The 26,052-nt window shown below is 38.8% G+C and overlaps 1 protein-coding gene across 1 annotated transcript in view; it reads right to left on the minus strand.

The window, feature by feature from the left end:
* Positions 1 to 1,124: 1,124 nt before the first annotated feature.
* Positions 1,125 to 26,052, minus strand: part of LOC126259959 (N-acetylgalactosamine kinase) — an 86,637-nt gene continuing 61,709 nt past the window's right edge. Inside the window, exons 10-11 of the mRNA XM_049957070.1 lie at positions 4,008 to 4,206; positions 1,125 to 3,927 (exon numbers count right to left, since the gene is read on the minus strand). Coding sequence (XP_049813027.1) covers positions 3,762 to 3,927; positions 4,008 to 4,206 — 365 coding nt within the window. The 3' untranslated portion in view covers positions 1,125 to 3,761. The remainder of the gene's footprint in view (positions 3,928 to 4,007; positions 4,207 to 26,052) is intronic.

The following is a 26,052-nucleotide window of genomic DNA, read 5'->3' on the forward strand; positions in this document are numbered from 1 at the left end:
GATCACCTTCCTGGTAAACATGTTCCGCTACAGCTGATTTATCCGTGTGACCCAGGTAGCAATTCCTCTTATGTTCAACAAGATGGGTGTTCACATTTCTCTTTGTGGTACCAATATAAACCTGTCCACAACTACAAGGAAATTTATATACCCCCAGTGTAGTCAAAGGGTGTCGTGCATCTTTTTCCGATCTTAAATATTCTTTTATTTTCCTGGATGAACTTTGCCCTTGGGAGACTGTTGTTCGTCATTGCTCCTGATTCTCTGCCTTGAGTGAAGTGCTCGATCCAAATCCTTGCTAGAATAGCCATTATTCACGGAAGTTGACCGTAGATGTTCAATCTCATCTTTTAAATAAACAGGTTTACAAATTTATTACGCCCTGTCTACCAAGGTTTTCATTACACCTCTTTTTTTATCTAAGGTGGTGGTTTGAATCTTTATGCAGATAACGATCAGTATGTGTGGCCTTTCTATACACTTATAGGGTGTCGTCACCTTCGATCCAGATAGCAAAGATGTCATCAATGAATCTGAACCAGGTGAGGGGTTTAGGATTCTGGGTTTTTAGGAAGGATTCGTCTAGATGGCACATGAGTAGGTTGGCTTAGGATGGTGTGGTAAAAGGACGGGAACTGTGGAGAGTTGGTGGAGGAAATGGTTGGTATCTTTTATACAGGAGGGTAGGTTCCAGGTATCCTGGATTTTCCACTGTTTGATGGCTGATTTAACACACATAAGTTTCAGACAAATGTGGATTGTGTGATAACTTTATAAGTGTCATAATCATTATTTTAAACCACCTCAATAGCCCTCTGACTTATTGCCAAAACACAGAAATGACAATTCAAACACCAAGCAAATATCGATCTTTGACAAAGAAGATAACACAATGTGGTCTTGAAAACATTGACACAGTTACAAAATGAAGCAAAATAAATTCTTGCATTCATAGAGAAAAAAAATCTTTCAAGAAATATTAACGATATCCACTGTAGAACAAAATGCTCACTAATAATGTATAATCATATGGTAGTTTAAACACACACACACACACACACACACACACACACACACACACACACAGAGAGAGAGAGAGAGAGAGAGAGAGAGAGAGAGAATATATATAATTGATACCTACACTGCTCACCAATCAGATAATTACAAATTATGTTTTAACATTTCTTCATGAGATTGCATGATTTACAGAGGCAGGGTCACAAACAATGGGAGTAACAGGAATCAGTCTTTGCAATGAAGACCACCCAAACACCACCACCACCATCATCTGAAGGACAAACAATTATTGCACTAGTATAAAAAGATTTGGTGATTTAATGAACCTAATTATGATCACAAACAAGACAATTTTCAATTCACCATAGGCCAAGATATTCTTGCATCACATCTTCATACAGGAAATTAATTTAATGCAATGAACTTACATTTTTCTATCTATAACATTTCTTTTACACACTGAATGAGTACCATTATACATTACAACATTTCAACTTATTTTTGTACCATTCTATTCAAGTACATGATAATTATGCTTTATTTGAATCCAGATGGTTTACATATGGAGATACAAATTGTGTCACAAACAATCTCAAAACAAAATATCACTCAAAACCACGAATCAGGCTCACAATTTTCCTGGTTTCCAACTAAAATGATCTGCCAGTTCTATTTACATACATTCACAGTTTAATAATAGCTGTGTCTATCCAATAAACTTAAAAGTTTCATGTGTTTTATACTTGGGACTTCATATTTATCATTACTCCCCTGACGTAACATAGACTAGCTGTGATTTTTTTAACAGAGGTAGATTCTATCACATCTACAAACTGAAAAAATCAGCTTGAAACTCATGCTTGTAATTACAATTCAGTTTATAAGTAAGTTTTCTATTCTGTTATGTTTTCTCAATAACTCTCCCCTTATGTACACCACATTTCACATGTGTATTACTACTTGAATACTACATCCAATCTGGCTGTTGGTAGGGACACACCACTAAGAAAATTTACATTTCCATACATGCAGGCATCTAATGTTCTGTTAATAAGAATCATACACAAAAGGGAGGAACATTATGTATCTCAGTGATTTACTGACACAAAAGTGGTAGAAATGGTAACATGAATTTTAAAAATGAAAACCACCTTACCAAATCTAATGAATAATTATCAGATTAGGAACACACATATTACAACAAAGGATGGGATTATCTACACTTGTGAAGTATATGGAATGTCAAAAACCACCATAGGATTGCAACTGAGAAAAACATATCCAGAAAGATTGGAAAACAGCAGATTACTGTGCAAAACAGATAACAGAAACAGTCATTAGAAAGGGAACAATAAGAATAAATTAAAAAATAGAAATTAGAATTAACCGTCTTTCACATGTGCACTTCCCTGCTGCTGCTTGGTGAGTATATTTTTATCTATCCAATTAAATTATTTTGTCAAAAATTAGAAGTAGTGCAACATAGAAGTGTTGTGGTACTTTACATAGAGCATTCAAGTACCAAATGAAACACAACCATGAACGTAATGTTGAGGAAATTAATCTTCAGAGTGATGATATGGTGGCAAATGGGTTTGGTAAATAAGTCTGCACAGAAAATCTGGTAATTCATGCATTCACAAAAGGCAAAACCTCTGTACTCAAACTGCTTAAAATAATCACTGTGAGGAAAGTCCTGGCACCATGCAAATACTTCAGGAGTAAAGGAGATGTGCTGCATGAACACAGCTCATACAATAGAAGGACACAGGTTTGCATGTGTGTGTGTGTGTGTGTGTGTGTGTGTGTGTGTGTGTGTGTGTGTGTTTGTACTCTAGCTCAAAAAGGATTTATTCCAAAAGCTGGCAAATTTTTGTTTTCTTTTGTCTGTGGACAACTCACCACTTCTGCTATTCAGTGAGTGGTCTTCTTTACTCCTAAAGTGTTAAAATAATTTATATTTAACATGATAAAAGCCAGTAAATAACAAAAACTTCAAAGTAAAACAGAGTGGACACAATGTCAAAATTTAAAGTTCATGCAAAGTTCATAAAAACATAACTTGCTCTAAGGTTTTAAAAGGAGGTTTAGAGACTGGTTTCATTGATGATGTCCTCAGAGCACAAGCTCAGAGTGAGCAAGGACTGGATGCTAAATCAGCAGTGGCCTTTTCAGAGGAACTAATGTGACATTGTCCTCAAGTAATTCAGAGAAATCATGACAAGTCTAAACCTGGATGTCCACATAAGGGTTTGACTCCTAAATGTGAGTCCAGTGCATCATCAATCACTTTTTCTTCACTCGGTGGAAACACACGTAACTTATTGATGACCTTAGAGGGAAACTTTTCTGCATATCTCATACACGGTAAAAATATACTGGAAAGCTCAACACGAGTTTGATTTTTTTTTTTTTTTAAGAAGGTTCACAGTATACACTGTGGAACAGACACTGAGAAGAAAAATTACCTTTTCTTTTTTTCTACTACCTCAGCTATACTCTAACCTGAAAGTGTTTCAAATTTGTTTTACTGCCATCAAATAGAAGCATACATGATTTTCATAAATAAGAGCATTTTATCTAATGGCACGGCTCATAATAGCAGTTACTTCAGTGCATAGAGTACTTTATGAAAATATATATGTGTATCATTTAAAGCCATATTATTTCCTTTGATTAAGGTAAGCGTAGCGATCATTCCAGAAGTAAACAGGAATGCTATCAATAATTTCTATCCCCTCTTTTTAAGCAACTACATAAACTTCAGCACCTTCACTTGGTTCTGTTGCAAATACAAGAGTATCAATATTTTGTATTTCACTGTGTTTGGCATAGAAACTGGTTTTCAGTTTCTCCATGTATTTTTTGTATGAATCTTGTGTTGTTAAAGCAACAGTACAGCCACCCCATCTGTAAAACAAATATGAAAACAAGTATGAAAGACTGTAGGAGCTTAGCACTTTATAACCTATACCTATATGGCTACATACCCAGCTCCTGTTAGTCGAGACCCCAGTGTCACATTTTCTCCCAAGAGAACAACTTCGTCCAGCATAGGATGACTGCACTCAAACAAATGCTGCAGACTTTGATGGCTCTCTCTCATAAGCTTTCCCAGCTGTACCAGTTTTGCTTCATCACTTGCTTCAGACTGACAAACTGCACAGAAGTTCTTCACACGGGCTGCCTCTGCAAGACAAGAAAATAAACTTTTGTTGGATGCTCTCTGCATGACAAAAAGTTTGGTGCTATATTTGACAACTGAAGTAATCATGAGTATGACAAACTTTCTGAACCTCACTCTTTGTACATCAAAATGATACACATCATACTTTCACATTTTAAGGAAGATAATTAAATAAAATGGAACCTTACGTTATCATGCAGTGAGAGGAATGAGACAATCATTTGTACACTGATGTAAGTGAGAGCACCAGCTCTACAACTGGTTTTGTAAGTATAAATTATAAACCAATAAGAACTGTACAAAAGTATGCATTCCTCAAATGTATAGAGCATTAATCATAACATCATAACACAAGTGTTAAATATGTTACAAAAGCTATGACACATTAGATGGTAATATATACATCAAGGTCCCGACCACTTGAGATTAAGTGACTCATTTTGAGGGACACATCACTAGATTAAGGCATTTTAAATGTAATCGGTGATCACCATGTCACGTCCATACTGCAGATAAATCATGGTAATTTCTTTATTTCAAGTACCCTAAGATCCTCATAATGTGACTATCAAGTTCCAAGGCTTTGTATCTCATTATTTGCCTTGGCAGCACAATTTCAAACAAGAGTATCTCAACTGCAAAGCATCAAAACAGTCATCATTTCTCCAAGTTAGATGTTGGTTTGTTAATCCCAATACTGTACAAGGTCATTTTGTTATCAGAATATGCAGGCATTAGATGATCTGTGCTATGTAACTCCACTCACCCATCATGGACTTGTAGAAGACATTCAGAGTAGCTATTGTTTTGATTACCAGAGATTACCAACATACTGATGACAGAGCAGTCATAATGTATGGCTGTTAAGTTGCTTATGACCAGAGCAGGCCACATGTTTTATATTTTTGTTTGAACACACGCTTATTCAAAATCCTTTTACAAAAATTTCAGGAAACCATAGCTTTCAACTCTGTGGAAGGTAATCCATCATGATTTGACTTGAAAACTACCACAAGCATCTTACTTTTATTATTATTATTATTATTATTATTATTATTGCCATTGTTTTACAATAGAAGTTACATTGTTGGATACAGTCAAGTCTAATCCATGTTAGTTCCAGCTTCCTGATGATAGGCCTGCTGATCTAAGTGATTTTACAATATTTTACCCAAGTTCTCTGGCAAAAATGATTTGCTGGGTTCCTTCTCGATGAAATATTCTGAAGTTAAAATAGTCCACGATTCACATCTCCAGGCAGGAACCACTCAGGAGGAGTTATCTGACAAAAAGAGAATGGTGATTATTGCGATTATGTGAAATGTGATAACTTTAAGGCTGAGCAACAAACCAGAAAATCTGAAGGTAGAAAAAGAAATCAGTGAGATGTGGTGACCAGAAGAGGTATAGAAGGAGGAAAAAAAATAATGAATCAGAAAATAGACAGTAAAGTTTTATTTGTTACAAACAGAAAGAACACTGATGATGAAATTGAACAGATATCTAGTAGATATTGTGATCAAACAAAGCATGCATATCTATGACATCACAAATAACAATGACAGTGAACGCGAAGAAGATAGTGATAATATTGCTGAAATCATAAAATATGTCAAGTGGGACTTCAGTTAGACTATAATGTAGTCATTGGTGAACGAATGGAACAGAAACAAATGGGAGCTTTTAGTTTTGGCAAAACAAGAGAGGAGAAAAATCAAAAGAATTTTGTGTTGGTCACAGATTGATCACTGAGAACACACTGTCTAAATTTTCATCAATAAGGATGCATGTATGAAGATGCCAGGGGATCTAAAAAAGATCAGACTGCCTATATTTTGGTGAAATAGAGATTATGTCATGCAGCTAAGAACTGAAGGTATTATCCAGGTGTTGACTACAGTGAACATAACCTAATGTAGACATGAACCTACAAACATACATAAAATATGCATAGCATATAATGAATGAACAAATCTCTTTATCTGGCCCAATCTTGTCAAAATTATTTAACAACAAGAAGAATTAGCCAACACTAAAAATTACATAACATGATGGCAAAGATAAAAAACAACATCCACCAAAGAAACACCACATGCACTCTGACATCACATCGCACAAATGCACAAGAAAATATCACAGCCACACACAGCTCCTGTGTCCCCCCCCCCCAAAGTGCAGGGCCCATGGGCTGTCTTGAGACTAATTTAATCTGATGGTCGGCTCTTGTGTGCGTTGAATCTCTCGGGAGCTGTGGTTTGTGGAGGTGACATAACTGTCAATTGTGACGCTGCCCCATATGTCATAACAGATTTTTTTTTTTCAGTTCATTCTGTGTTTACTGTGTCTTGATGTACAGCCACGGTGTCTGAAGTCGTTGCAGTACTACATCTCCAATGCGTGCTTGTCTCTAACCAGCACTTTAAAAGGGCCGGTATCCAGTGGTTGTAAGGACGACTTGGCTGAGTCTGTTCATAACATTATGTGAGAGCAATCGTGTAAGTCTTTGTGCACAAACACCTAATGGGTGGCATCATGGGAAGGCAGTGGACAATGTATATTCATGCGGTGACGTCCTGTGGGTTTGGCAGTGAATTTGGTACTAAATAGTCTGTTGGAAACTGTAACGGTTCACCGTAAACCATCTCGGCCACAAACACGCCAATGCTGAGTTTGTAAGGTGTTCGCAGGCCTGACAATACTAATGGTAACACTTATATCCATCTCATTTGATGACACATCAATGTCCTTCCAGAGTTCTGTGCCACTGTTCCACCAAACCGTTACTGGCTGGGTGACGGCTAGTCATGTGGTGGCAATGGAAACGGCACATTTTGGCCAGCTCTAGGAACAGTATTGACTCAAACTGACATCCTTGATCAGTCATAACATGGAGGGGGCATCTGAGACATGCAATCCACATATACAGAAACATCCTCGCTGTAGGACTGACTGATATATTGCCTGTTTGAGTTGCCTCTGCCCACCTTGTACACCTATCTATGGCTGTAAATAAATACCTGTAACTCTCTGGCTGTGGAAGAAGTCTGATCAGGTCCACATAAATGTATGTGAATCTAGCGGAGGGACATTGAAAATTTCCAATATCAGCATGTACATTTCAGCCCACTTTACTTTGCTGACAAGGAATGCAGGAACATATCCGAAGGTGCACATCTCTTCATAGCAGGCCACACAAAGCGCTCTGTCAGCAACTTGATTGTAGCATTGACTCCTGGTGCAATTGGCTGTGGACACTGCCAAATGCCGTCTTTCAGAACATCTCTGTAATGAATGGTCCTGGCTTGCTTTAAGAAATGTCACAACACAGTTTCAGCTAAGAGTTAGGCACCACAATTTGTTCAAATTTCAGACCTGTAGAAGAGTCATTTAACACTTGCTGCAGTTCTGAATCCACAGTCTGTTCCACCATGAGCTTATCATAGTCTATAATCTCTGAACTCTCATAAATATGTGAAAAATAGTCAGCCATCAAATTCTCTGCACTTCTTCCACATCATATGTCGTAAAGTGGCTTATGAACTCAATATAATAGAACTGTCTCGGGGAGCACTTATCACTAGTGTTTTTAAAGCCACATGTTATTGGTCTGTGGTCTGTAAACACGGTCACTCATCTATTTTCTGTTTGCAGGCAGAAGTATCTAATTGCTTCATAGATTGCCAACAATTCATTGTCATATGTGCTCCACTTTGCTGTGATACCTGTAATTTCCTGGAGGAAAACTGCATGGCTACCACTGCCCTTCTCTTCACTGCCCCAATTGCTGACTGACTCACGTCTACTACAATAGCTAGCTGTGCATATTGAACTGGTTTGAGTGAGGATCACTGCCTGGATGAGGCTTGCTTGTAGATCACTAAATGCTTTGTTCGTTTCTGGTGTCCACCTAATCAGTCACTGACCCTTGGCATCATGTCCCTTGAGTGCACCAATGTGTTGTTCTTGCACATCAGCCGTTGCTGGCAGATGATTTGAAAAAAAATTTATTACTCCCATATATTGTCTCAGCTCTTGATAGTTCACCAGTTTTGGCAGAGACTGTATTGCCATGATTGTCTCTGGCAGAGGCAATGTACCTTCTGACAACAAAGTATGTCCAAGGGAAGCGACTTGGTTCTTGAGCATGATGCACTTATTTTTGTTTAACACCACTCCATGATCAAAGAGTCACCTGCAGATTTGACAGACAGTGTTCATGTGTTTGAGTATCCAGTGTGAACATCAAAATGTCATCAAGATAAGCAAAACAAAATGCCAATCCCTTTATCACTTTGACAATAAAATGCTGCCAAGTTGGTACTGCGTTATTGAAGGCCAAAAGGCACAAACTAAAACTTGGATAACTTGAATAGCATAGCCATTACTGTCTTCAGAATGCCTCTTGGAGCTACTAGTATCTTGTTGTAAGCTTTCTTGCAGTAGAGAATGTTAAAAATTTTCGCACTGGCCGGAGAACATGTGAAGTCCTGTATGTTGGGTACCGGATATCTATGTGGGATGATCCTCAAGTTTAATGCCTGGTAAACCCCTTACAGCCTCCATTATCTGTTCGTCTTTCCATACCAAGTGTAGGGGCAAAGATCACTGGCTATCTGGCTGGCAAATTACTCCCAACTAACATTTCTTTACATATCACCTTTTTTTCTGTCAGCCTCTCTGGTGCAACTCTCTGTGCTAGTCATGAAACTGACTGCCTCAGCATGGTATGAATATAAAGTACCATACTATGTTTAATTTCTTTTCAGTGAGCCTGTTTAGTTGATTATCCGTTGTTAATATTGCCTGGTCATCCAGAAGTTTCTGACTTTTCTCTTCGTTATGTAGCTCCTCAGATACAGAGTTGCCAATCGCCTGAAGCTTCTCAGGCATCGTACCTCTTTTAGTGCCTGATACAGTACTGTTGTCTGTCAAATTTAATAATGTTCTCGCTGTAAGTCGACTGTCAACGTGAAATGAGCTAGAAAAACAGTGCCCAATCAATGGTACGATATACCAGTTATCACAAAAGACCATGTAAACTGTTTGAAGAAACCCACATCAATCTTGCACACTTTATGCCCAAATGTGTTAATCACAGTGTTATTCACTACTTTCAAACATGACTATATGTCTTGATCGTTGCATGGTGCATGGCTGTCAGGAAGTGAGCTGATGTCTGACCCAGTATCAACCAAAAACCTAATGCCTGTATGCTTTTCTAATACATACAACTTCTTCAAAGTAAAAGGAGATGTATGCGGTGGTGACCGCTGTTGCTGACACAAAAACATTCCACTGTTACTGCATGTACCTCGGCTCTTTGAGTAGAAACATGGTGACGTGCATCTCAAAATATTTACTGTAGCAACACACTTTATGTACATCCTCTTCCTGGCTTCGTGTTTCACGTCTAGCTCATTTTCACACCTGATTAATGTTAACTTGTCATACTGTTGCCTGCACAGTTGTGTTCTCAGGTCCTCTAGAATAGTTTTCAAATCTCTAACCTCATTTGAAATGTTTGTTGCATGTCATGGTGTGACTGTGGTACTGTTTATAGTTATGACTCCGGTTTCAATTTGCTGATCATGGTGGTAATCATATGTGGAATCTGTCGACATCATTGTAACATTGCAGCTGGCTTACGCATCTCATAGATTCTGTCCACAGCATGTAGTAGCTTGTCAGTTTATCTCTCCTCGTATATGGCTAGGACAGTCCTTACTTCTGCTGGAAGTTATTGCCATTTGTAACAGTAACCTTTTAGAGACTGCCGAACACTCTACCAGGCTGTGTAAATGTCACCAGTATTCTGACAGAGTCCTACCTCCCTGCTTCTCTTGGTATAGTACCTGCTTGATGCTGATGTCTACTGCCTTCATGCACCAAGAAATTAGAACTTCCTTCAGTCTGCCATATGCTCGTTCTGTAGGTGAGCTCACCATCACATCTGACATCGACACCGAGGTCTGGTGGTTCAGGTTACTTATCACCACACTGAACTTCTTGTGATTGTTGACTACTCTTTGTTGTTGAAATACATTTTCTATTATTGCAAACCTCGTATGTGGCTGGAAAGGCATGAATGAAAATGTTCATAATTGCAACCACTGAGTGTGTGAATTGCTGAAACCAGTGGGTAGATCCACAGCTATTTCTTGCTGTGGTGTGGTCAACATTTCTGACAATGTTGCCTTACTGCACTGTGTTGGCATTGTTGAATCAATATCATTTCTTTTGTTCAGCATACACTCAAAGTTCGTATCTTCTGAAAGATGCAGTTGCAGCATTTCTATTTCGTTCTGAAGTCTGCAAATTTCTTCCATTATCAGACAGTTATCATTTGCCATTGTTCTTCGTTGTTCCAACTGTTTAGATTTGCCACAGACTTGCATCAATCAATTAAAAGCCTGAAAATCCTTAGTCAGAGATCATCAATTACATAGGCATGGACCTACACCACATAAATAGAATGAGTGTAGTGTATAATGAAGGAAATTCTTTATTAGTTTCAGTCTTGCCAAAATTACTTAACCAGAAGAATCCAACAACATTAAGAAACTACATAACATTATAGCAAACTTAAAAAACAACATCCACCAAAAAAACACCTTGTGCACTCTGACGTCATGTAGCGCAAGTGCGTGAAAAAATATCACTAGTATTTATGATATGCTTGTTAAAATTCAAGAAGTTACAGAGAAATTGACTGAAATGTTGGAACCTAGACAAGCTAAAAGAAATGAAAACCAAAGAGCACATTTCAGGAAAATATGATGAAATGCAGTAGAAAAGGATTACGATTGAAAAAGGCAGAAAATGCTCTTGGATAATGCATGAAATATTGTTTGCAGTAAAGAAATGATAAAATGTATACTGTTGCCATTCACTTTCAACCTCTCTCTCTTTTTTTTTTTTTTTTTTTTTTTTTTTTTTTTCGTCACTGACAAACGATATTAACCAGAAATGTAGAGAAGCTAAAAGAGACTGAATGGAGAAGTGATTTCACAAAATACGATGCATAATTGAAAAAGGGTAATGTGATTCTGTACAAATATGCTAAACAATCACTTTAGGGAGTATAGTGACTAGAGACGAAAAATATAGTTGGGAAATGGAAGCTGAAAATAAGGTGAATAAATGGAAACAATACTTGGAGAAATATTAAACCTGCCACAAAAAAATTTGGCCAACTGAAAATAAGGACATGGGGCATGAAGATGAAAGGGAAATTCCATACTCTTTTCTGTATTTCAAAAAGTTTTGCACAAGCACAGAAGGCAAGACTGCCCAGATATTGATGAAATATCAGTGTATTTCCACAGGTATCATACCACACAACAGAGCAAGAATTATACAAGCTCATGAACAAAATATGTGTCACTGGGGAAGTTCCATTATATCTCGAAAAAGCATATAATTATTGCACTTCCAAAGAAAGTAAAAGCACATAGATTTGAAAATCTACATTGGTGACCCCGTGTCAAACAACACTAAGAGCTATAAACTATTTTATGTTCTTTGACTCATCTTGCTTGCAGAAACAATGGAGTCATCACACAACCTTAGTGCTGAAGTTAAGCAATTACAAGGCAGTGACTTACACGGTGTTGAATTAAGTGCTCAGCAGCAACAGTGACAATTTTTGCCTCTGCTTAAATGTGAAACTGATATTTTCTTGTGCAGCGCTGGTGATATGAACTGTGACCTCTACGTACCTGAGCAATATTTATGAGTTACCGAACTTCTGGGTGACTTTGGCTATGAATGCCACTCTTCGATAAACAAATGAGACATCTTTCAACAAACTGTCATGGACACACATCGAATGTCACTCAATGTGTTGCGTCTACTGTGTCACATTTGGTTCTGCCAAATTTATTCACGTTGCCAAATGGAATCAACTCAGTTGGGCCATGCATGAACACTTTCTTTCCAGCCAAAACAACTATGTGGCAGTCATGGCATTTCTGACATCAGCTCCATGTTCATCACATTACTGTGCCACCTTGGTAAGTATGCAAATCTCATTAGTGGTGTTATTTTGTCACCTCCAGCTACCAACAAATATGACATGGCAAAGACAGTATGGGTTGTGAAGTTACCTCCCCAGGTGAGAATGAGCACTGATCTTGAAAGAGATTGAGCCATAAGAGAAGAAATGAAGTTTGGCAGACATACTTCAAGCCCTGTTACAACACCAACAATGTCTTAATTCACTGGACAACAACAACCAGTCCTGCCTCAATTGGGAAGCATGCCTTGACTTGCAGCAATAGGCAGCTGAACAATTCTGAGCACACACAGATGCTGCTGAGGATGACGTCACTCCCACCCACCCAGGCAGGCAACAGCAATCAGCTCCCTGACAAAAAGACACAAACGCGCCTCTGTTGGCTCCTTGGTTGTTCCAGCACTATTACTCACAACTGCAAGGCATCCTGAGACTACCTAAATGGGAAGAACAATTGTTGCCCCAATTCAAGACGCCTACTACCTTGACATGTGAGCCAATCTCACTGCACACCATCTTCTTGTGACAGACTCTACATCCTGGATCACACTTGCCACCAATATTTTCTCACTGACATGGGATATGAGGTGAGTGTTATTCCATGTGCCTACAACCAGTGCCTTGCAGTGAATGATTCATCCACCGCAGTGTATGGAAACATGTCTTGAAGCTTTGATTTCGACTTAGAAGACATGTTCTCTTGGAAATTTTTCATTGCTGATGTCACAAACCAGTACTGGGGTCTGAAGTTCTAAGACATCTTGCCTCAGCCCTGATTTGGCTTGTGGGCCTCTTCTATGTCACAGCAGCAGACGTTCTGTGAATGGAATTATCAGTGCTGTACCATCCCCCATGTAACCAATGACTATGTACCTCAGCTCGCAAACTGTTAGTTCTGTTGATATGTACAAACACAGTCAATAGATATCAAAAGACTGCCTGTTATCATCAGCGGAATTACAATGTACCACCCAGCAATAATTCGACGTACTGAAGGAAACGTTTCACCAATGTGAAGAAAAGCACGCCACTTCCAATAAAATTTGTGCTAACTGCTGACATATATATAGTTGGAACAGCTTGATCATTTCATTTTTCCCCATCACAAATGAATCAACAGATGCAGGACATACGGCAACAAACACACACACACCACCATAGCCAACTGTAACAGTTTCATCAGCACCTGTACAGGTTAGTCAAGTGCATTGCTCCTCTAGTGCCCGTGCACCTGCCATATATGTTTCCCATCTCCCATCATCCATGTGTGCTACCAGCAACAGTATAGTTCATAAAACAAACACCACCCTAGGCCCACCCAAAGTGTGTAGGCTACCTCTGAACAGACTTACTGTGGTTAAGTGCGTTACAAAGAGGTTATTACAAACTGGGATTATTAGACAGTCTGATAGTCTTTGGGTCTTGCCCATTCATCTTGTACCTAAGAAGGATGGCACCTATAGCCTATACGGTGGTTATCAATCCTTATAACTCCCATATGATACCAGACACTTAGCCTATCCCTAACATTCAGATTTTGCATGTTATCTGACAAGCACCCCAGTGTTTAGTGAGCTGAATTGTAAGAAAGCATGTCTGTAGATTCCTATGAACCCAGAGGATGTTCCAAAGACTGCAATCATAATCCCTTTAAGACTGTATGAATTTCTTTATACGACATAACGACTTAAAAATGCAAGCCAGACCTGGCAAAGATTCATAGACAATGCTCTTTTCAAATTTCCCTTCTGCTACACCTACTTGTATGACATTTTAGTTTTCTCTGCTTCCAAAAAGAACAAGACCACATCAAACCAGTTTTCGATACTTTACACAAACTTGGTGTCACGATCAACTATGACAAGTGTCAGATGAGGCAGTCTCAGGTTACCTTCTTTGGTCATTTGGTTTGCCATGATGGCATTTGGTCTACACTTTAACAAGCTAAACATCACATGCTGCACTCACAGGCCTTTCACAACTTGTACTGATTTTTCAGCTTGATAATTAATTATCGTAGATACCTGCCTAATGCTGCCACCATCCAAGTACCTTGTACAGATGCGTTTACAAGCAAACACATCTCACGCAAAAAGACTATGCACTGGACCCCACAGATCCGACAAGCATTTGAAAAAATTACAGACTGTCTCTCTCAGGCTAAGACCCTAGCTCATCCACTACCCAGCTGATGGTCACCACGCACATGAGCAACTTTTGTGACTGGTGATGTTCTTCAACAGTCAGTAGCATGTACACAACAGCTACAGCATTTCTTTTCCCCAAAAAAACTGACCAACTCACAGCATAAGAGATTGGCCTATGACAGAGAACTGTTGGCATTGTCGAAAGCAATACAATACTTCAAAGAGATGACATGAGGGCACATCTTTGACAGTCTATATGGATTATCACCCACCACCGGATTCTATTCGAAACTCTGCAAAAGACTGTTGCCCATGGTATTTCCTCCATTTACACTTACACTGCACAATTCACAATCAATGTTCCACGTCTACATGGTGTGGACAAAGTTATGGCTGGCTTCCTTTCACAGATAAACTCTCTCTCAATAGATACTGATTTTGACAAACTTGCAACAGCATAGCTAGAGCATGTACATTATGTAAACTCCTAGACGGCAACACATAGCGACTGCACATCAAACATCGCAACATCCTTGGCTCTTCAAAACAAGTACTATGTGATGTCTCCCAAAACTGCCTTTATCTCCTGGTATCAGACACCATGAAATGAACTATTTTCAATAAATTACTTGGGCTTTCACATACTGGGATTCTTTCAATAATGAAGCTTCTCACATACTACTTCATCTGTCCAAATGTCCAGAAAGACTGCAAATCTTGGACATAATCATGCATTGCCCGCCGACCATAGGCCAATATCCTTGACATCTGTTTGCTGCAGAATTCTTGAACAGATTATGAGTTCAGATACAGTAAAAAAGTTTCAGATTCGTAAATGTTTCGTCATCGAATACTAAATTTCCATCATTTTCGCCAGCAGCACCAGCACTGCATCTAGCTCCACTTGGTCCACAACATAATGTTCCTGTAACTCCTCCATCTGAAGATGAGCCTGCAGTGGCTCAAAAACATGTTCATGGTTGAAAAAATCGTAAAAAAGTGACTGATTGCATATTTATTACCAGATAAATGCCAAAATGAGAATCCCTGAAGGGAAGACAATGTTCTTTTCAAGAAACACTATTGAGAAAATTTACAGAACCAGCTTCTGAAGATGAATGCAGAACAATTCTACTACTGCCAACAGGCATTTTGTGTAAGAACGAATATACAAAAAATTGAGGCTCATACGGAGGCGCATAGACAATCGTTCTTCCCTCGCTCTATTTGTACAAGTAGAACAGGAAAGGAAATGACTAGTAGTGGTACAGGGTACCTTCTGCCATGCACCATACAGTGGTATGTGTACTATGTGTGCATATGTAGATGTAAAACATTCCAAACTAGGAAAGCATGCACAACCACAACTTAGTCATTATTCTATCCTAAGGGCCATTTTCAGCATACTACAACAACAAAACATATGTAACTTGGAAAGTTCCATGGCATCTTGAAAAAGAATATAATTATTGCACTTTCAAAGAAAGCAAGAGCACACAGATTTGAAAATTATAGCACGATCTGTCAAGTATCACATCTGTGATGACCTAGCAGCAGTCGTGGAATCCAGCAAGGAGATTCTTTGGTGGGTGCTACAGCTCTGCTGCAGTGACAATATTTGCCTCAGTTCATAACTGATGACTTATAAATGCATGTGTTTTGATGTGCCTCCATCTTCCAATAAAGTGTAGATTATTGGTATTTGTGGTCTCCATTATTCTACCTGGAAAGTCGTCACCTATGTCCACTCTACATATCAGTCAAAACTATTCACAAGAGTATGTTATCGAAAAATGTAAAACTGAAAGTATTTTACAAAAAGTTCTGGTCATTTTCAGGAAAATCAGAATCACTTAGAAGTAATTTTAGCACTGTGTTCAATAATGAGCTATATTTAAGAAAAAATAGAAATCATACATTGCACACATAGATCTGAAGGAGGTTTTGATAAAATGTAACAAAAAATTTTTTGCACTTGAACTGCAAGGACTGAAGAACTATCCATTCACTTTGTTTAAAAAAGTCCCTGGAGAAGTCAGTGCTACAGGAATGATACAAGAGGTCAAAATCAGTAAAGTGTAACATAATGTTGCTTGCTGCCATCACTGATATTTAATTTGTGTTTTGAAGACACAATGAGGGAAGTAAAGAAATATCTTTATGTGAAGTTGGTTGTGGTAAACAAAAAATCAACATGATATTATTTGTTAACAACTAAGGTAATGGGAAGTACTGCATGAGGATAATTATGTCTCTTGCTTTTTTGTGTGCATCTTCTTTATTTTGGTCAAGAATTCCACAAAGTTGCACATCTAACAAGATTTTCTAATATTTTGTACCCTCAGTCCTGCTCCAGTTGTTCCTCTTTCAAGACTAAAATATTACTAACATTCCAGTCTGAATTGATTGTTTAAAATATTAATCAATTCATGCAATGAGTAACATTAGTAGTTATGACATAAACTGGATGTACATTTAATATTTATATTCTATTCACATTCATTTTAAATTAACATGCAGGTTGGTAAAACCTTACAAGGAGAAGAAAAACTGTACTATCAAATACTGACTGGTTAATAGGATAGAATTATATGAAATAAATCAAGGCAGAATTTACCAGAAGGTAGGAAGATTGTTAGGAAAAGCAGTTGCAAGAACATAAAATTATTTCGCTGCTATTGAGCTCCACTTCCCAAAAGCAATCTTCTCCATTTCACCCATTTACTCTTCATATTCACTAATCCTACCCAACGAATTATCTTAGAAGATAGATTAAGGAAAGCAAACCTACATTTCTAGCACTTGCAGACTTAGAGAAAGCTTTTGACAATGTTGACTGGAATACTCTCTTTCAAATTCTGAAGGTGGTAGGGGGTCAAATACAGGGAGCGAAGGCTATTTATAATTTGTACAGAAACCAGATGGCAGTTATAACAGTCGAGGAGCATGAGAGCGAAGCAGTGGCAGGGAGAGGAGTGAGACAGGGTTGTAGCCTCTCCCCGATGTTATTCAATCTGTATATTGAGCAAGCAGTAAAGGAAACAAAGAAAAATTTGGAGTAGGAATTAAAAACCATGGAGAAGAAATAAAAACTTTGACGTTTGCCAATGACATTGTAATTCTGTCAGAGACAGCAAAGGACCTGGAAGAGCAGCTGAACGGAATGGACAGTGTCTTGAAAGTAGCATATAAGATGAACATCAACAAAAGCAAAATGAGGATAATGGAATGTAGTGAAATTAAATCAGGTAATGCTGAGGGAATTAAATTAGGAAATGAGACAATTAAAGTAGTAAATGAGTTTTGCTATTTGGGAAGCAAAATAACTGATGATGGCTCAAGTAGAGAGGATAAAAAGCGTAGACTGGACATGGCAAGGTAAGCATTCCTGAAGAAGAGAAATTTGTTAATATCAAGTATAGATTAAAGTGCAAGGAAGTCTTTTCTGAAAGTATTTGTAGTATTATTACTACTCTGATGTCAGAAACATACAGCTACATGTACATACATTTTACACAGTTATGATTAAATTATTTTTTTATCAAAACTTGGCCACTTCCAGTGCATTTTCTGTTGCTTGTTGAAGGTCATCTTCTGTACAGGAGGCTGGACACAATCGACAAGGAAGCATGTGCCAGACTGTCTGTTCTTCTTCAGTCACACCGAATATTATTTGGAACAGTATATCCCCATTTTGCCAGGTTAACTTTTGATCTTCCAACTCCGAATCTCAGTCTATTCAAGGACTTCCAAGCTGTCCATTCCCCACCATGGCCTGCAGGTAAAGCTTCAACAACTCTTTTACAACCAGGGGGAAGATAGGTTGTAGCCCTCCATAGTTGTAACCTAGTTTTTTCAGCAGTGTTTATAAGTTCCTTTGATGTCCTAAGGAAACTCTTCCTTGACTTCAGTTGTTGCAGATGCAGTTCATGCCCATACAGAGGATGAGTAATTTCCTGTTCCACTACCTTTCTTTCCTTGTTTGCAGCTATCTCCCTTCGAACAAGTGGTGGTGCTATTCCTACGAGGTGGTAAAGCCGTTCAACTGGAGTGGGTTTCAAGTGACCTGTTACAATTCTGCAGGTTTCGTTGACAGCTACATCCACCTGTTTCACATGAGTTGAATTATACCAAATAGGACAGGCATACTCTGCCACAGAATAGCATAGTGCCATTGCAGATGTTCGGCTTGTTTCAGGTTGACTACCATACTGTGAATCGGACAGTTTCCATAGGAGATTGTTCCTGGTGGAGACTTTTGACTTGCATTTCATGCAGTGCTTTTCGAAAGTGAGAGATCTAGCAAGTGTCACTCCTAGATATTTTGGAGTCTCGTAGTGTTCCAGTTCAACCCCCAACCATACTATTTTCAACTTGCGTATGGCTTCCTTGTTTCTCAAATGAAAAGCACACACTTGGGTCTTTGAAGAGTTTGGTTTAAGCTGGTTTGTGTTGTAGTATCTGAATAGATCTTCAAGGGCATTCATGAGGTTGCTCGCCACTGATCCAAAATCTGTGCTTTGGGTGGCTAGAGCGAGGTCGTCAGCATATAAGAAGCTCCTGGCGTTGGGGTCTATAGGTTGGTCGTTTTGTATATATATTGAACAGAATTGGAGCCAAAACACTTCCTTGCAGGAGGTCTTTCTTCTGTAGTCTCCATCGACTATGCTGTCCTTGAAAGTCAATGAAGAGCCTGCGATTCTGCAGAAGGGAGGCGATGAGTCTGGTTAGTCCAAAATCTTTGGTCAGATTGTAGACCTTGACTAGTACCTGGTGATTGACCGTATCATATGCCTCTGATAGCCAACAAATGCCACTCCTGTCACCTTCCGAGCTTCAAAGCCATCTTCTATAAACTGTGTGAGGTTTAACAATTGTCCAGTACAGCTTTTACCTGGACGAAATCCAGATTGCTGAGGTATAAGTGAGGGGTCAATTGCAGGTGATAGGCGATTCAAAATCAGTCTTTCCAGCAATTTGTAAAGATGACAGTGTGACTGGTCTAAAATTCTTTGGATCATTTCCTTCTGTGCCAGGTTTCAGCAAAGCAATCACTCAACTCTTCCACCATATCTTTGGAATTTGGTCTCTGTTTACACAGTTATCAAAAAGTTGAAGAATCCATTTCTTTTTATTTAAGTCGAAGTGTTCGAGTTGCTCGGTTCGTATATCATACAAGCCAGCTGATTTACCTTTTTTTTTTTACTTTATTTGATAAGCTTCTGTAGTTCTTCCAGGCTGAATGATGACGTAAGGTCATTATTCTCCTCTTGCTCTTCTCTTTGCAATTTCAGTTTTTATGATTTGTGTGTTGGCTTCCCGTTCATCAGAAACTGATGTGCTATTCGAATGGCAGTGATATTATGATGTGTAATGGTCTTAGTCGGATAATTGTTTAGGTGTCTCAGAAGTCTCCAAGCTTTATCGCTGTCTCTTTTCAGATCCAAGTTTTCTATAGTTTTTATTCACTTATCCCTTTTTGCCTCCCTTATACAGGAAATAAGATTGTGCCTTGTTTCCACAGTTTCTTCACTGAAATGGTTTTCTTCAAATAAGTAGCTGTATTCCACTAGTAGGGTGGCTTGGTGTGAAGTAAGCCCGGGGCTATAAGATATTCGACAGCCGCAAGGAATAGACATTCTCGAACATCTCTTTTCAGCTGCCGTGAAGGTGTCATAGCATTCACGTATTGGTTCTATGTAAGATACTTCAATGTCCAGCAAATCCACAAATCATAACCAATCAGCCTTCTTAAAATTAAACCTTCTCTGGAAAGATACCTTCTATGGTCTTATGGCAGCAAATAATTGACACATTATTGGTCTATGCTGTGAGTTGGGTATCGAGGAGCAGACAGATTTTACACATTGTTGACTGATACTGGTACTACCAAAAATTAGGTCAGAATTGTAAGCTCACCTCCAACTGCCACTGTTAAAAGATCCAGGCAGTTTAGCATCATGGATTAAAGTCAGGTAACTTGCTTCTGCCCACACTTGTACTGCTGTCCCATTCTCATCTTCATGATCATAGCCCCAAATGGTACTATGGCTGTTGAAATCACCGATCACAATCTGCACATGTTTATTTTGAAAATTGGGTGGTTTGTTAACAGTGAATTCAGCACCAGGTGATTTATTAATTAATGTAATAGTGCAATTAACTGTTTCTAAAATAAGAATTTCAATGTTCTTTTCCTCCATGGATTCTGTGGATAAGATCTGGGTATCTGGATGAACAAAATAGCACTTCTGTATTTAACATGTGGTCTTTCGATGGCGAGAAGCATTTGTTCTATTTTTGGTCTGCGTATGTTACAACTTGCACATGAAACAAGCCTCCAAGAAGATTGCAATGATCTGCGATCGGAATGATAAAAGTAATCACGTGTACCCTGGGCAACTTCAGAATATGATCAAAATAATCTGACTGCTCATCCTTTCACAACAGAAACATATATAACTGAGCCCTTTTCAGGGCCACAGTTAATGATTATACCTATTAACATAGAAGGCATAACACCAGCCAAAAAAGAACTGCTATGCAGTCAGCACCAGTCCATATACTGTGCATACAAGAGATACACAGAAGTATTTGTATGGAGTGTAGCCATGTATGGAAGTGAAACATGGACGAATAATAGTTCAGACAAAAAGAGAATAGAAGCCTTTGAAATGTGGTGCTACAGAAGAATGCTGAAGATTATATGGGTAGATCACGTAACTAATGAGTGGCACAACTTAACTAGAAGAAGGGCTCGCTTGGTAGGACACGTTCTGAGGCATCAAGGGATCACCACTTTAGTATTTGAGGGCAGCGTGGAGGTTAAAATTCACAGAGGGAGACCAAGAGATGAAAACAGTAAGCAGATTCAGAAGGGTGTAGGTTGCAATAGTTACTTGGAGATGAAGAAGCTTGCACAGGATAGAGTAGCATGGAGAGCTGCATCAAACCAGTCTCTGGACTGAAGACAGCAACACAACACACACGATAATTTCAGACCTCATCAAATGTGCATTTCTCTTGATCATTTCTTTTATTCATTCATTTTCACATTAATCACATAACTGATTCAGAATGTATCTTAACGTAAGTCTGGCCAGATTGACAGGATTTTCTATCGCTTTGATCATCTCCAAATCCAGCTATCAGTGATACATTTCCTAATGCTCATCGTAACTTTGCTTATCGGTACAGTTTAAACCACACGGACACTCAACAAAATGAAAGCTCACAATGAAACTCGTGCAATCCTTTGGCACCTGAACACTACACACAAACAAGTTGAGTAGTACAGATATTAATACAAGTTGTGTTGAAAACCAGTGTCAACTACAGAAATTTAACACTGTCTTGGTCCTGACAAAATACAAGCAGGTTTTCATATGGAAACCTCTCAGGCTAATCATAATCTTCTGTAGATCTCTTTAAAATAAAATAGTTCTTAGTTAATGAAATAGAGCAAATTCCATATCACCTACAGCAATTTCCCAGAACTATCAGCCATAATATTCTGGACGTCCACCTAATAGCGTGCTTTAGTATATAAGACAGTTACGATTCACTGTGTAGATAAATAGCAGCATCAGATGTCCACAGTAGTGTCAAGAAATCTAGTAGACTATAAGGAAGTGCTTGTATTGATATCAGGTCTCCAGGCAGAACATATCATTGCACTATCTCATCGGAACTGTAATCAAATACACCGCGGCTGCTCCTTTATACACCGACTGTGGGTCCAACGCACGTGTGCACACACAACTGTCCTCTGGTGACAGGCACAAAAGTGCATCGGTGGCGAAAGCTCGCGGAAATGATAAATCGATATCAAACACTATTGACACTTTTTTGTTTCTTAATGTCAAACAGAACAGGACTCCAACTCTTACTTAAAGGATACTCCTTTATAATGTCAGATAGCCAGATTTCAATGGCTTCTTTCACTACACAGTCCCAATATCGCGACACAGGAGCAACCACTTGTGTCTCATCAAACAACATTTTATGTCCTTCAGTAAGACAATGTTCCGCCACTGCAGATTTTTCTGGCTGAAATAAATGCATGTGGCGATGATGCTCCATGCAGTGATCCTGGACTGTGTGAATCATTTGTCCAATATAGACTTTCCCGCAATGCCATGGAATCTTGTAAACCCCGGGTTTTCTCAAACCCAAATCATCCTTCACTGAGCACTGAGCCCAGCAGAGCTCTGGTCTTAGTCGGTGGACGGAATACACTTTTAATATCTAATTTCTTTAAAATTCTTCCTATATTTGAAGATATGATCCCTACAAAAGCTAGGAATGCCACCGATTTGTTTGTATCTTCTGTTAGTTCCCACGAAGGTCCAATCTGTAGAGCACGACATATCTGATGTCAGTATAACATTCTGCTTGAACACAGCTTTTAGATGGTCCAGTTCTTGTGTCAAACTATCTGCATCTGATATGGCATAAGCTCTTTTTACCAATGAACATAAAATCCCGTTGTGTTGGTACAATGGATGACAAACTGATGTACCAAGATATCAGTCGGTATGCGTGGGCTTATAATAAACACTACGTCCTAATGTCCCAGCATCCGTCCTCTAGACCAAGACATCTAAAAATGGAAGTTTTCCATGGTTTTCAACCTCCACTGTGAACTTAATGTTGGGATGCAGACAATTAAAATGATCTACGAAACAATCCAGAGCATCCCTCCTATGTGGCCATACCATAAACGGATCATTGATGTATATCCAGAAACAGTTTGGTTTTAAGAACGTCGTCTTCAGTGCCGTATCCTCAAAATCTTCCATAAACAAATTGGTAACTATGGGTGATAATGGACTCCACCATAGTTACTCTGTCAGTTTGTTCAAAGTATTTGTCATTAAATAAAAAATACATCGACTTCAGCACATGGTAACATAACTTAGTTGTTTCTTGATCCAATTTTTCACCAATTAACTGCAAAGACTCTTCAAGAGGAACTCTGGTAAACTGAGACACAACATCAAAACTAATGAGCAAATCTATGGGAGTGAGACACAAAGATTTCAAACACTGAATAAAAACCAGAGAATCGGAAAGATGATATTCACATTTTCTAACATGGGGACTGAGAAAGGATGCTAAATACTTGGCTACATTGTAAGTAGGAGCACCCGAACTGCAAACAATAGGCCGAAGCGGAGCACCTTGCTTGTGTACCTTAGGCAAACCATATAATCTCGGTGGGACTGCAGCACCAGATCTAAGTTTTTTTAAGAACATCGTCAGATAATGAACTCTTCTTCAAAAGTGAAAGCATCTTGTATTTTACACATTCAGACAGATCGTCCTGCAAAAGATCGTTATGCCGAGTCTGCAAGCAAAAGATCCATTTTACTCACATAATTATCATGTGAGAGAAGAACTGTTGCGCTGCCCTTGTCTGCTGGAAGAAATGCAAACACCATATTTCCAATTCTCTGATTTTTATTCAGTGTTCGAAAGCTTTGTGTCGCAGTCCCAAAGATTCTATCGTTACTTTTGATGTTGTGTCTCAGTTTACCAGAGTTCCTCTTGGAGATTCTTTGCAGTTAATTGGTGAAAAATTGGATCAAGAAACAACTAAGTTATGTTACCATGTACTGAAGTCGATGTATTTTTTTATTTAATGACAAATACTTTCCCCCATAATTGCCAATTTGTTTATGGAAGATTTTGAGGACATGGCACTGAAGGCGGTGTTCTTAAAACAAACTTGTTTCTGGAGATATGCTGACAATACGTTCATGGCATGGCCACATGTGAGGAATGTTCGGGATCATTTCCTAGATCATTTAAATGTCTGCAGCCCAACATTAAGTTCACGGTGGAAGTTGAAAAGGATGGAAAACTTCCATTTTTAGATGTCTTGGTCTACAGAAGGGATGATGGGACATTAGGACATAGTGTTTATCATAAGCCCACGCATACTTACCGACAACTTCATGCATCAAGTTGTAATATTGTAATACCAACACAACGGGGTTCTACGTACATTGGTAAAAAGAGCTTATGCCATATCAGATGCAGATAGTTTGACACAAAAACTGGATCATCTAAAAGTTGTGTTCAAGCAGAATGGCTATACTGACAATCAGACATGTCATGCTTTACAAATTGGACCTTCGTGAGAACCAACAGCAGATACAAACAAATTGGTGGCATTCCTAGCTTTTGTGGGGATCACATCTTCAAAAGTAAGAGGAATTTTAAAGAAATTAGAGATTAAAAGTGTATTCCATCCATCAGCTAAGACCAGAGCTCTGCTGGGCTCAGTGAAGGATGATTTGGGTTTGAGAAAACTGGGGTCTGCAAGAGTCCCTGGCATTGTGGGAGACTATACTGGACGAAACAAGGCCCCGGAAGTAGACAACATTCCATTAGAACTACTGACGGCCTTGGGAGAGCCAGTCCTGACAAAACTCTACCATCTGGTGAGCAAGATGTATGAGACAGGTGAAATACCCTCAGACTTCAAGAAGAATATAATAATTCCAATCCCAAAGAAAGCAGGTGTAGACAGACGTGAAAATTACCGAACTATCAGTTTAATAAGTCACAGCTGCAAAATACTAACGCGAATTCTTTACAGACAAATGGAAAAACTGGTAGAAGCCGACCTCGGGGAAGATCAGTTTGGATTCCGTAGAAATGATGAAACACGTGAGGCAGTACTGACCTTACAACTTATCTTCGAAGAAAGATCAAGGAAAGGCAAACCTAGGTTTCTAGCATTTGTAGACTTAGAGAAAGCTTTTGACAATGTTGATTGGAATACTCTCTTTCAAATTCTAAAGGTGGCAGGGGTAAAATACAGGGAGCGAAAAGCTATTTACAATTTGTACAGAAACCAGATGGCAGTTATAAGAGTCGAGGGGCATGAAAGGGAAGCAGTGGTTGGGAAGGGAGTGAGACAGGGTTGTAGCCTCTCCCAGATGTTATTCAATCTGTATATTGAGCAAGCAGTAAAGGAAACAAAAGAAAAATTCGAAGTAGGTATTAAAGTCCATGGAGAAGAAGTAAAAACTTTGAGGTTTGCCGATGACATTGTAATTCTATCAGAGACAGCAAAGGACTTGGAAGAGCAGTTGAATGGAATGGACAGTGTCTTGAAAGGAGGATATAAGATGAACATCAACAAAAGGATAATGGAATGTAGTCGAATTAAGTCGGGTGATGCTGAGGGAATTAGATTAGGAAATGAGACACTTAAAGTAGTAAAGGAGTTTTGCTATTTGGGGAGCAAAATAACTGATGATGGTCAAAGTAGAGAAGATATAAAATGTAGACTGGCAATGGGAAGGAAAGCGTTCCTGAAGAAGAGAAATTTGTTAACATCGAGTACAGATTTAAGTGTCAGGAAGTCGTTTCTGAAAGTATTTGTATGGAGTGTAGCCATGTATGGAAGTGAAACATGGACGATAAATAGTTTGGACAAGAAGAGAATAGAAGCTATCGAAATGTGGTGCTACAGAAGAATGCTGAAGATTAGATGGGTAGATCACATAACTAACGATGAAGTATTGAATAGAATTGGGGAGAAGAGGAGTATGTGGCACAACTTGACAAAAAGAAGAGACCGGTTAGTAGGACATGTTCTGAGGCATCAAGGGATCACAAATTTAGCATTGGAGGGCAGCGTGGAGGGTAAAAATCGTAGAGGGAGACCAAGA

This window comes from Schistocerca nitens, chromosome 5 (genome assembly GCF_023898315.1).
Source record: "Schistocerca nitens isolate TAMUIC-IGC-003100 chromosome 5, iqSchNite1.1, whole genome shotgun sequence".
NCBI lineage: Eukaryota > Metazoa > Arthropoda > Insecta > Orthoptera > Acrididae > Schistocerca > Schistocerca nitens.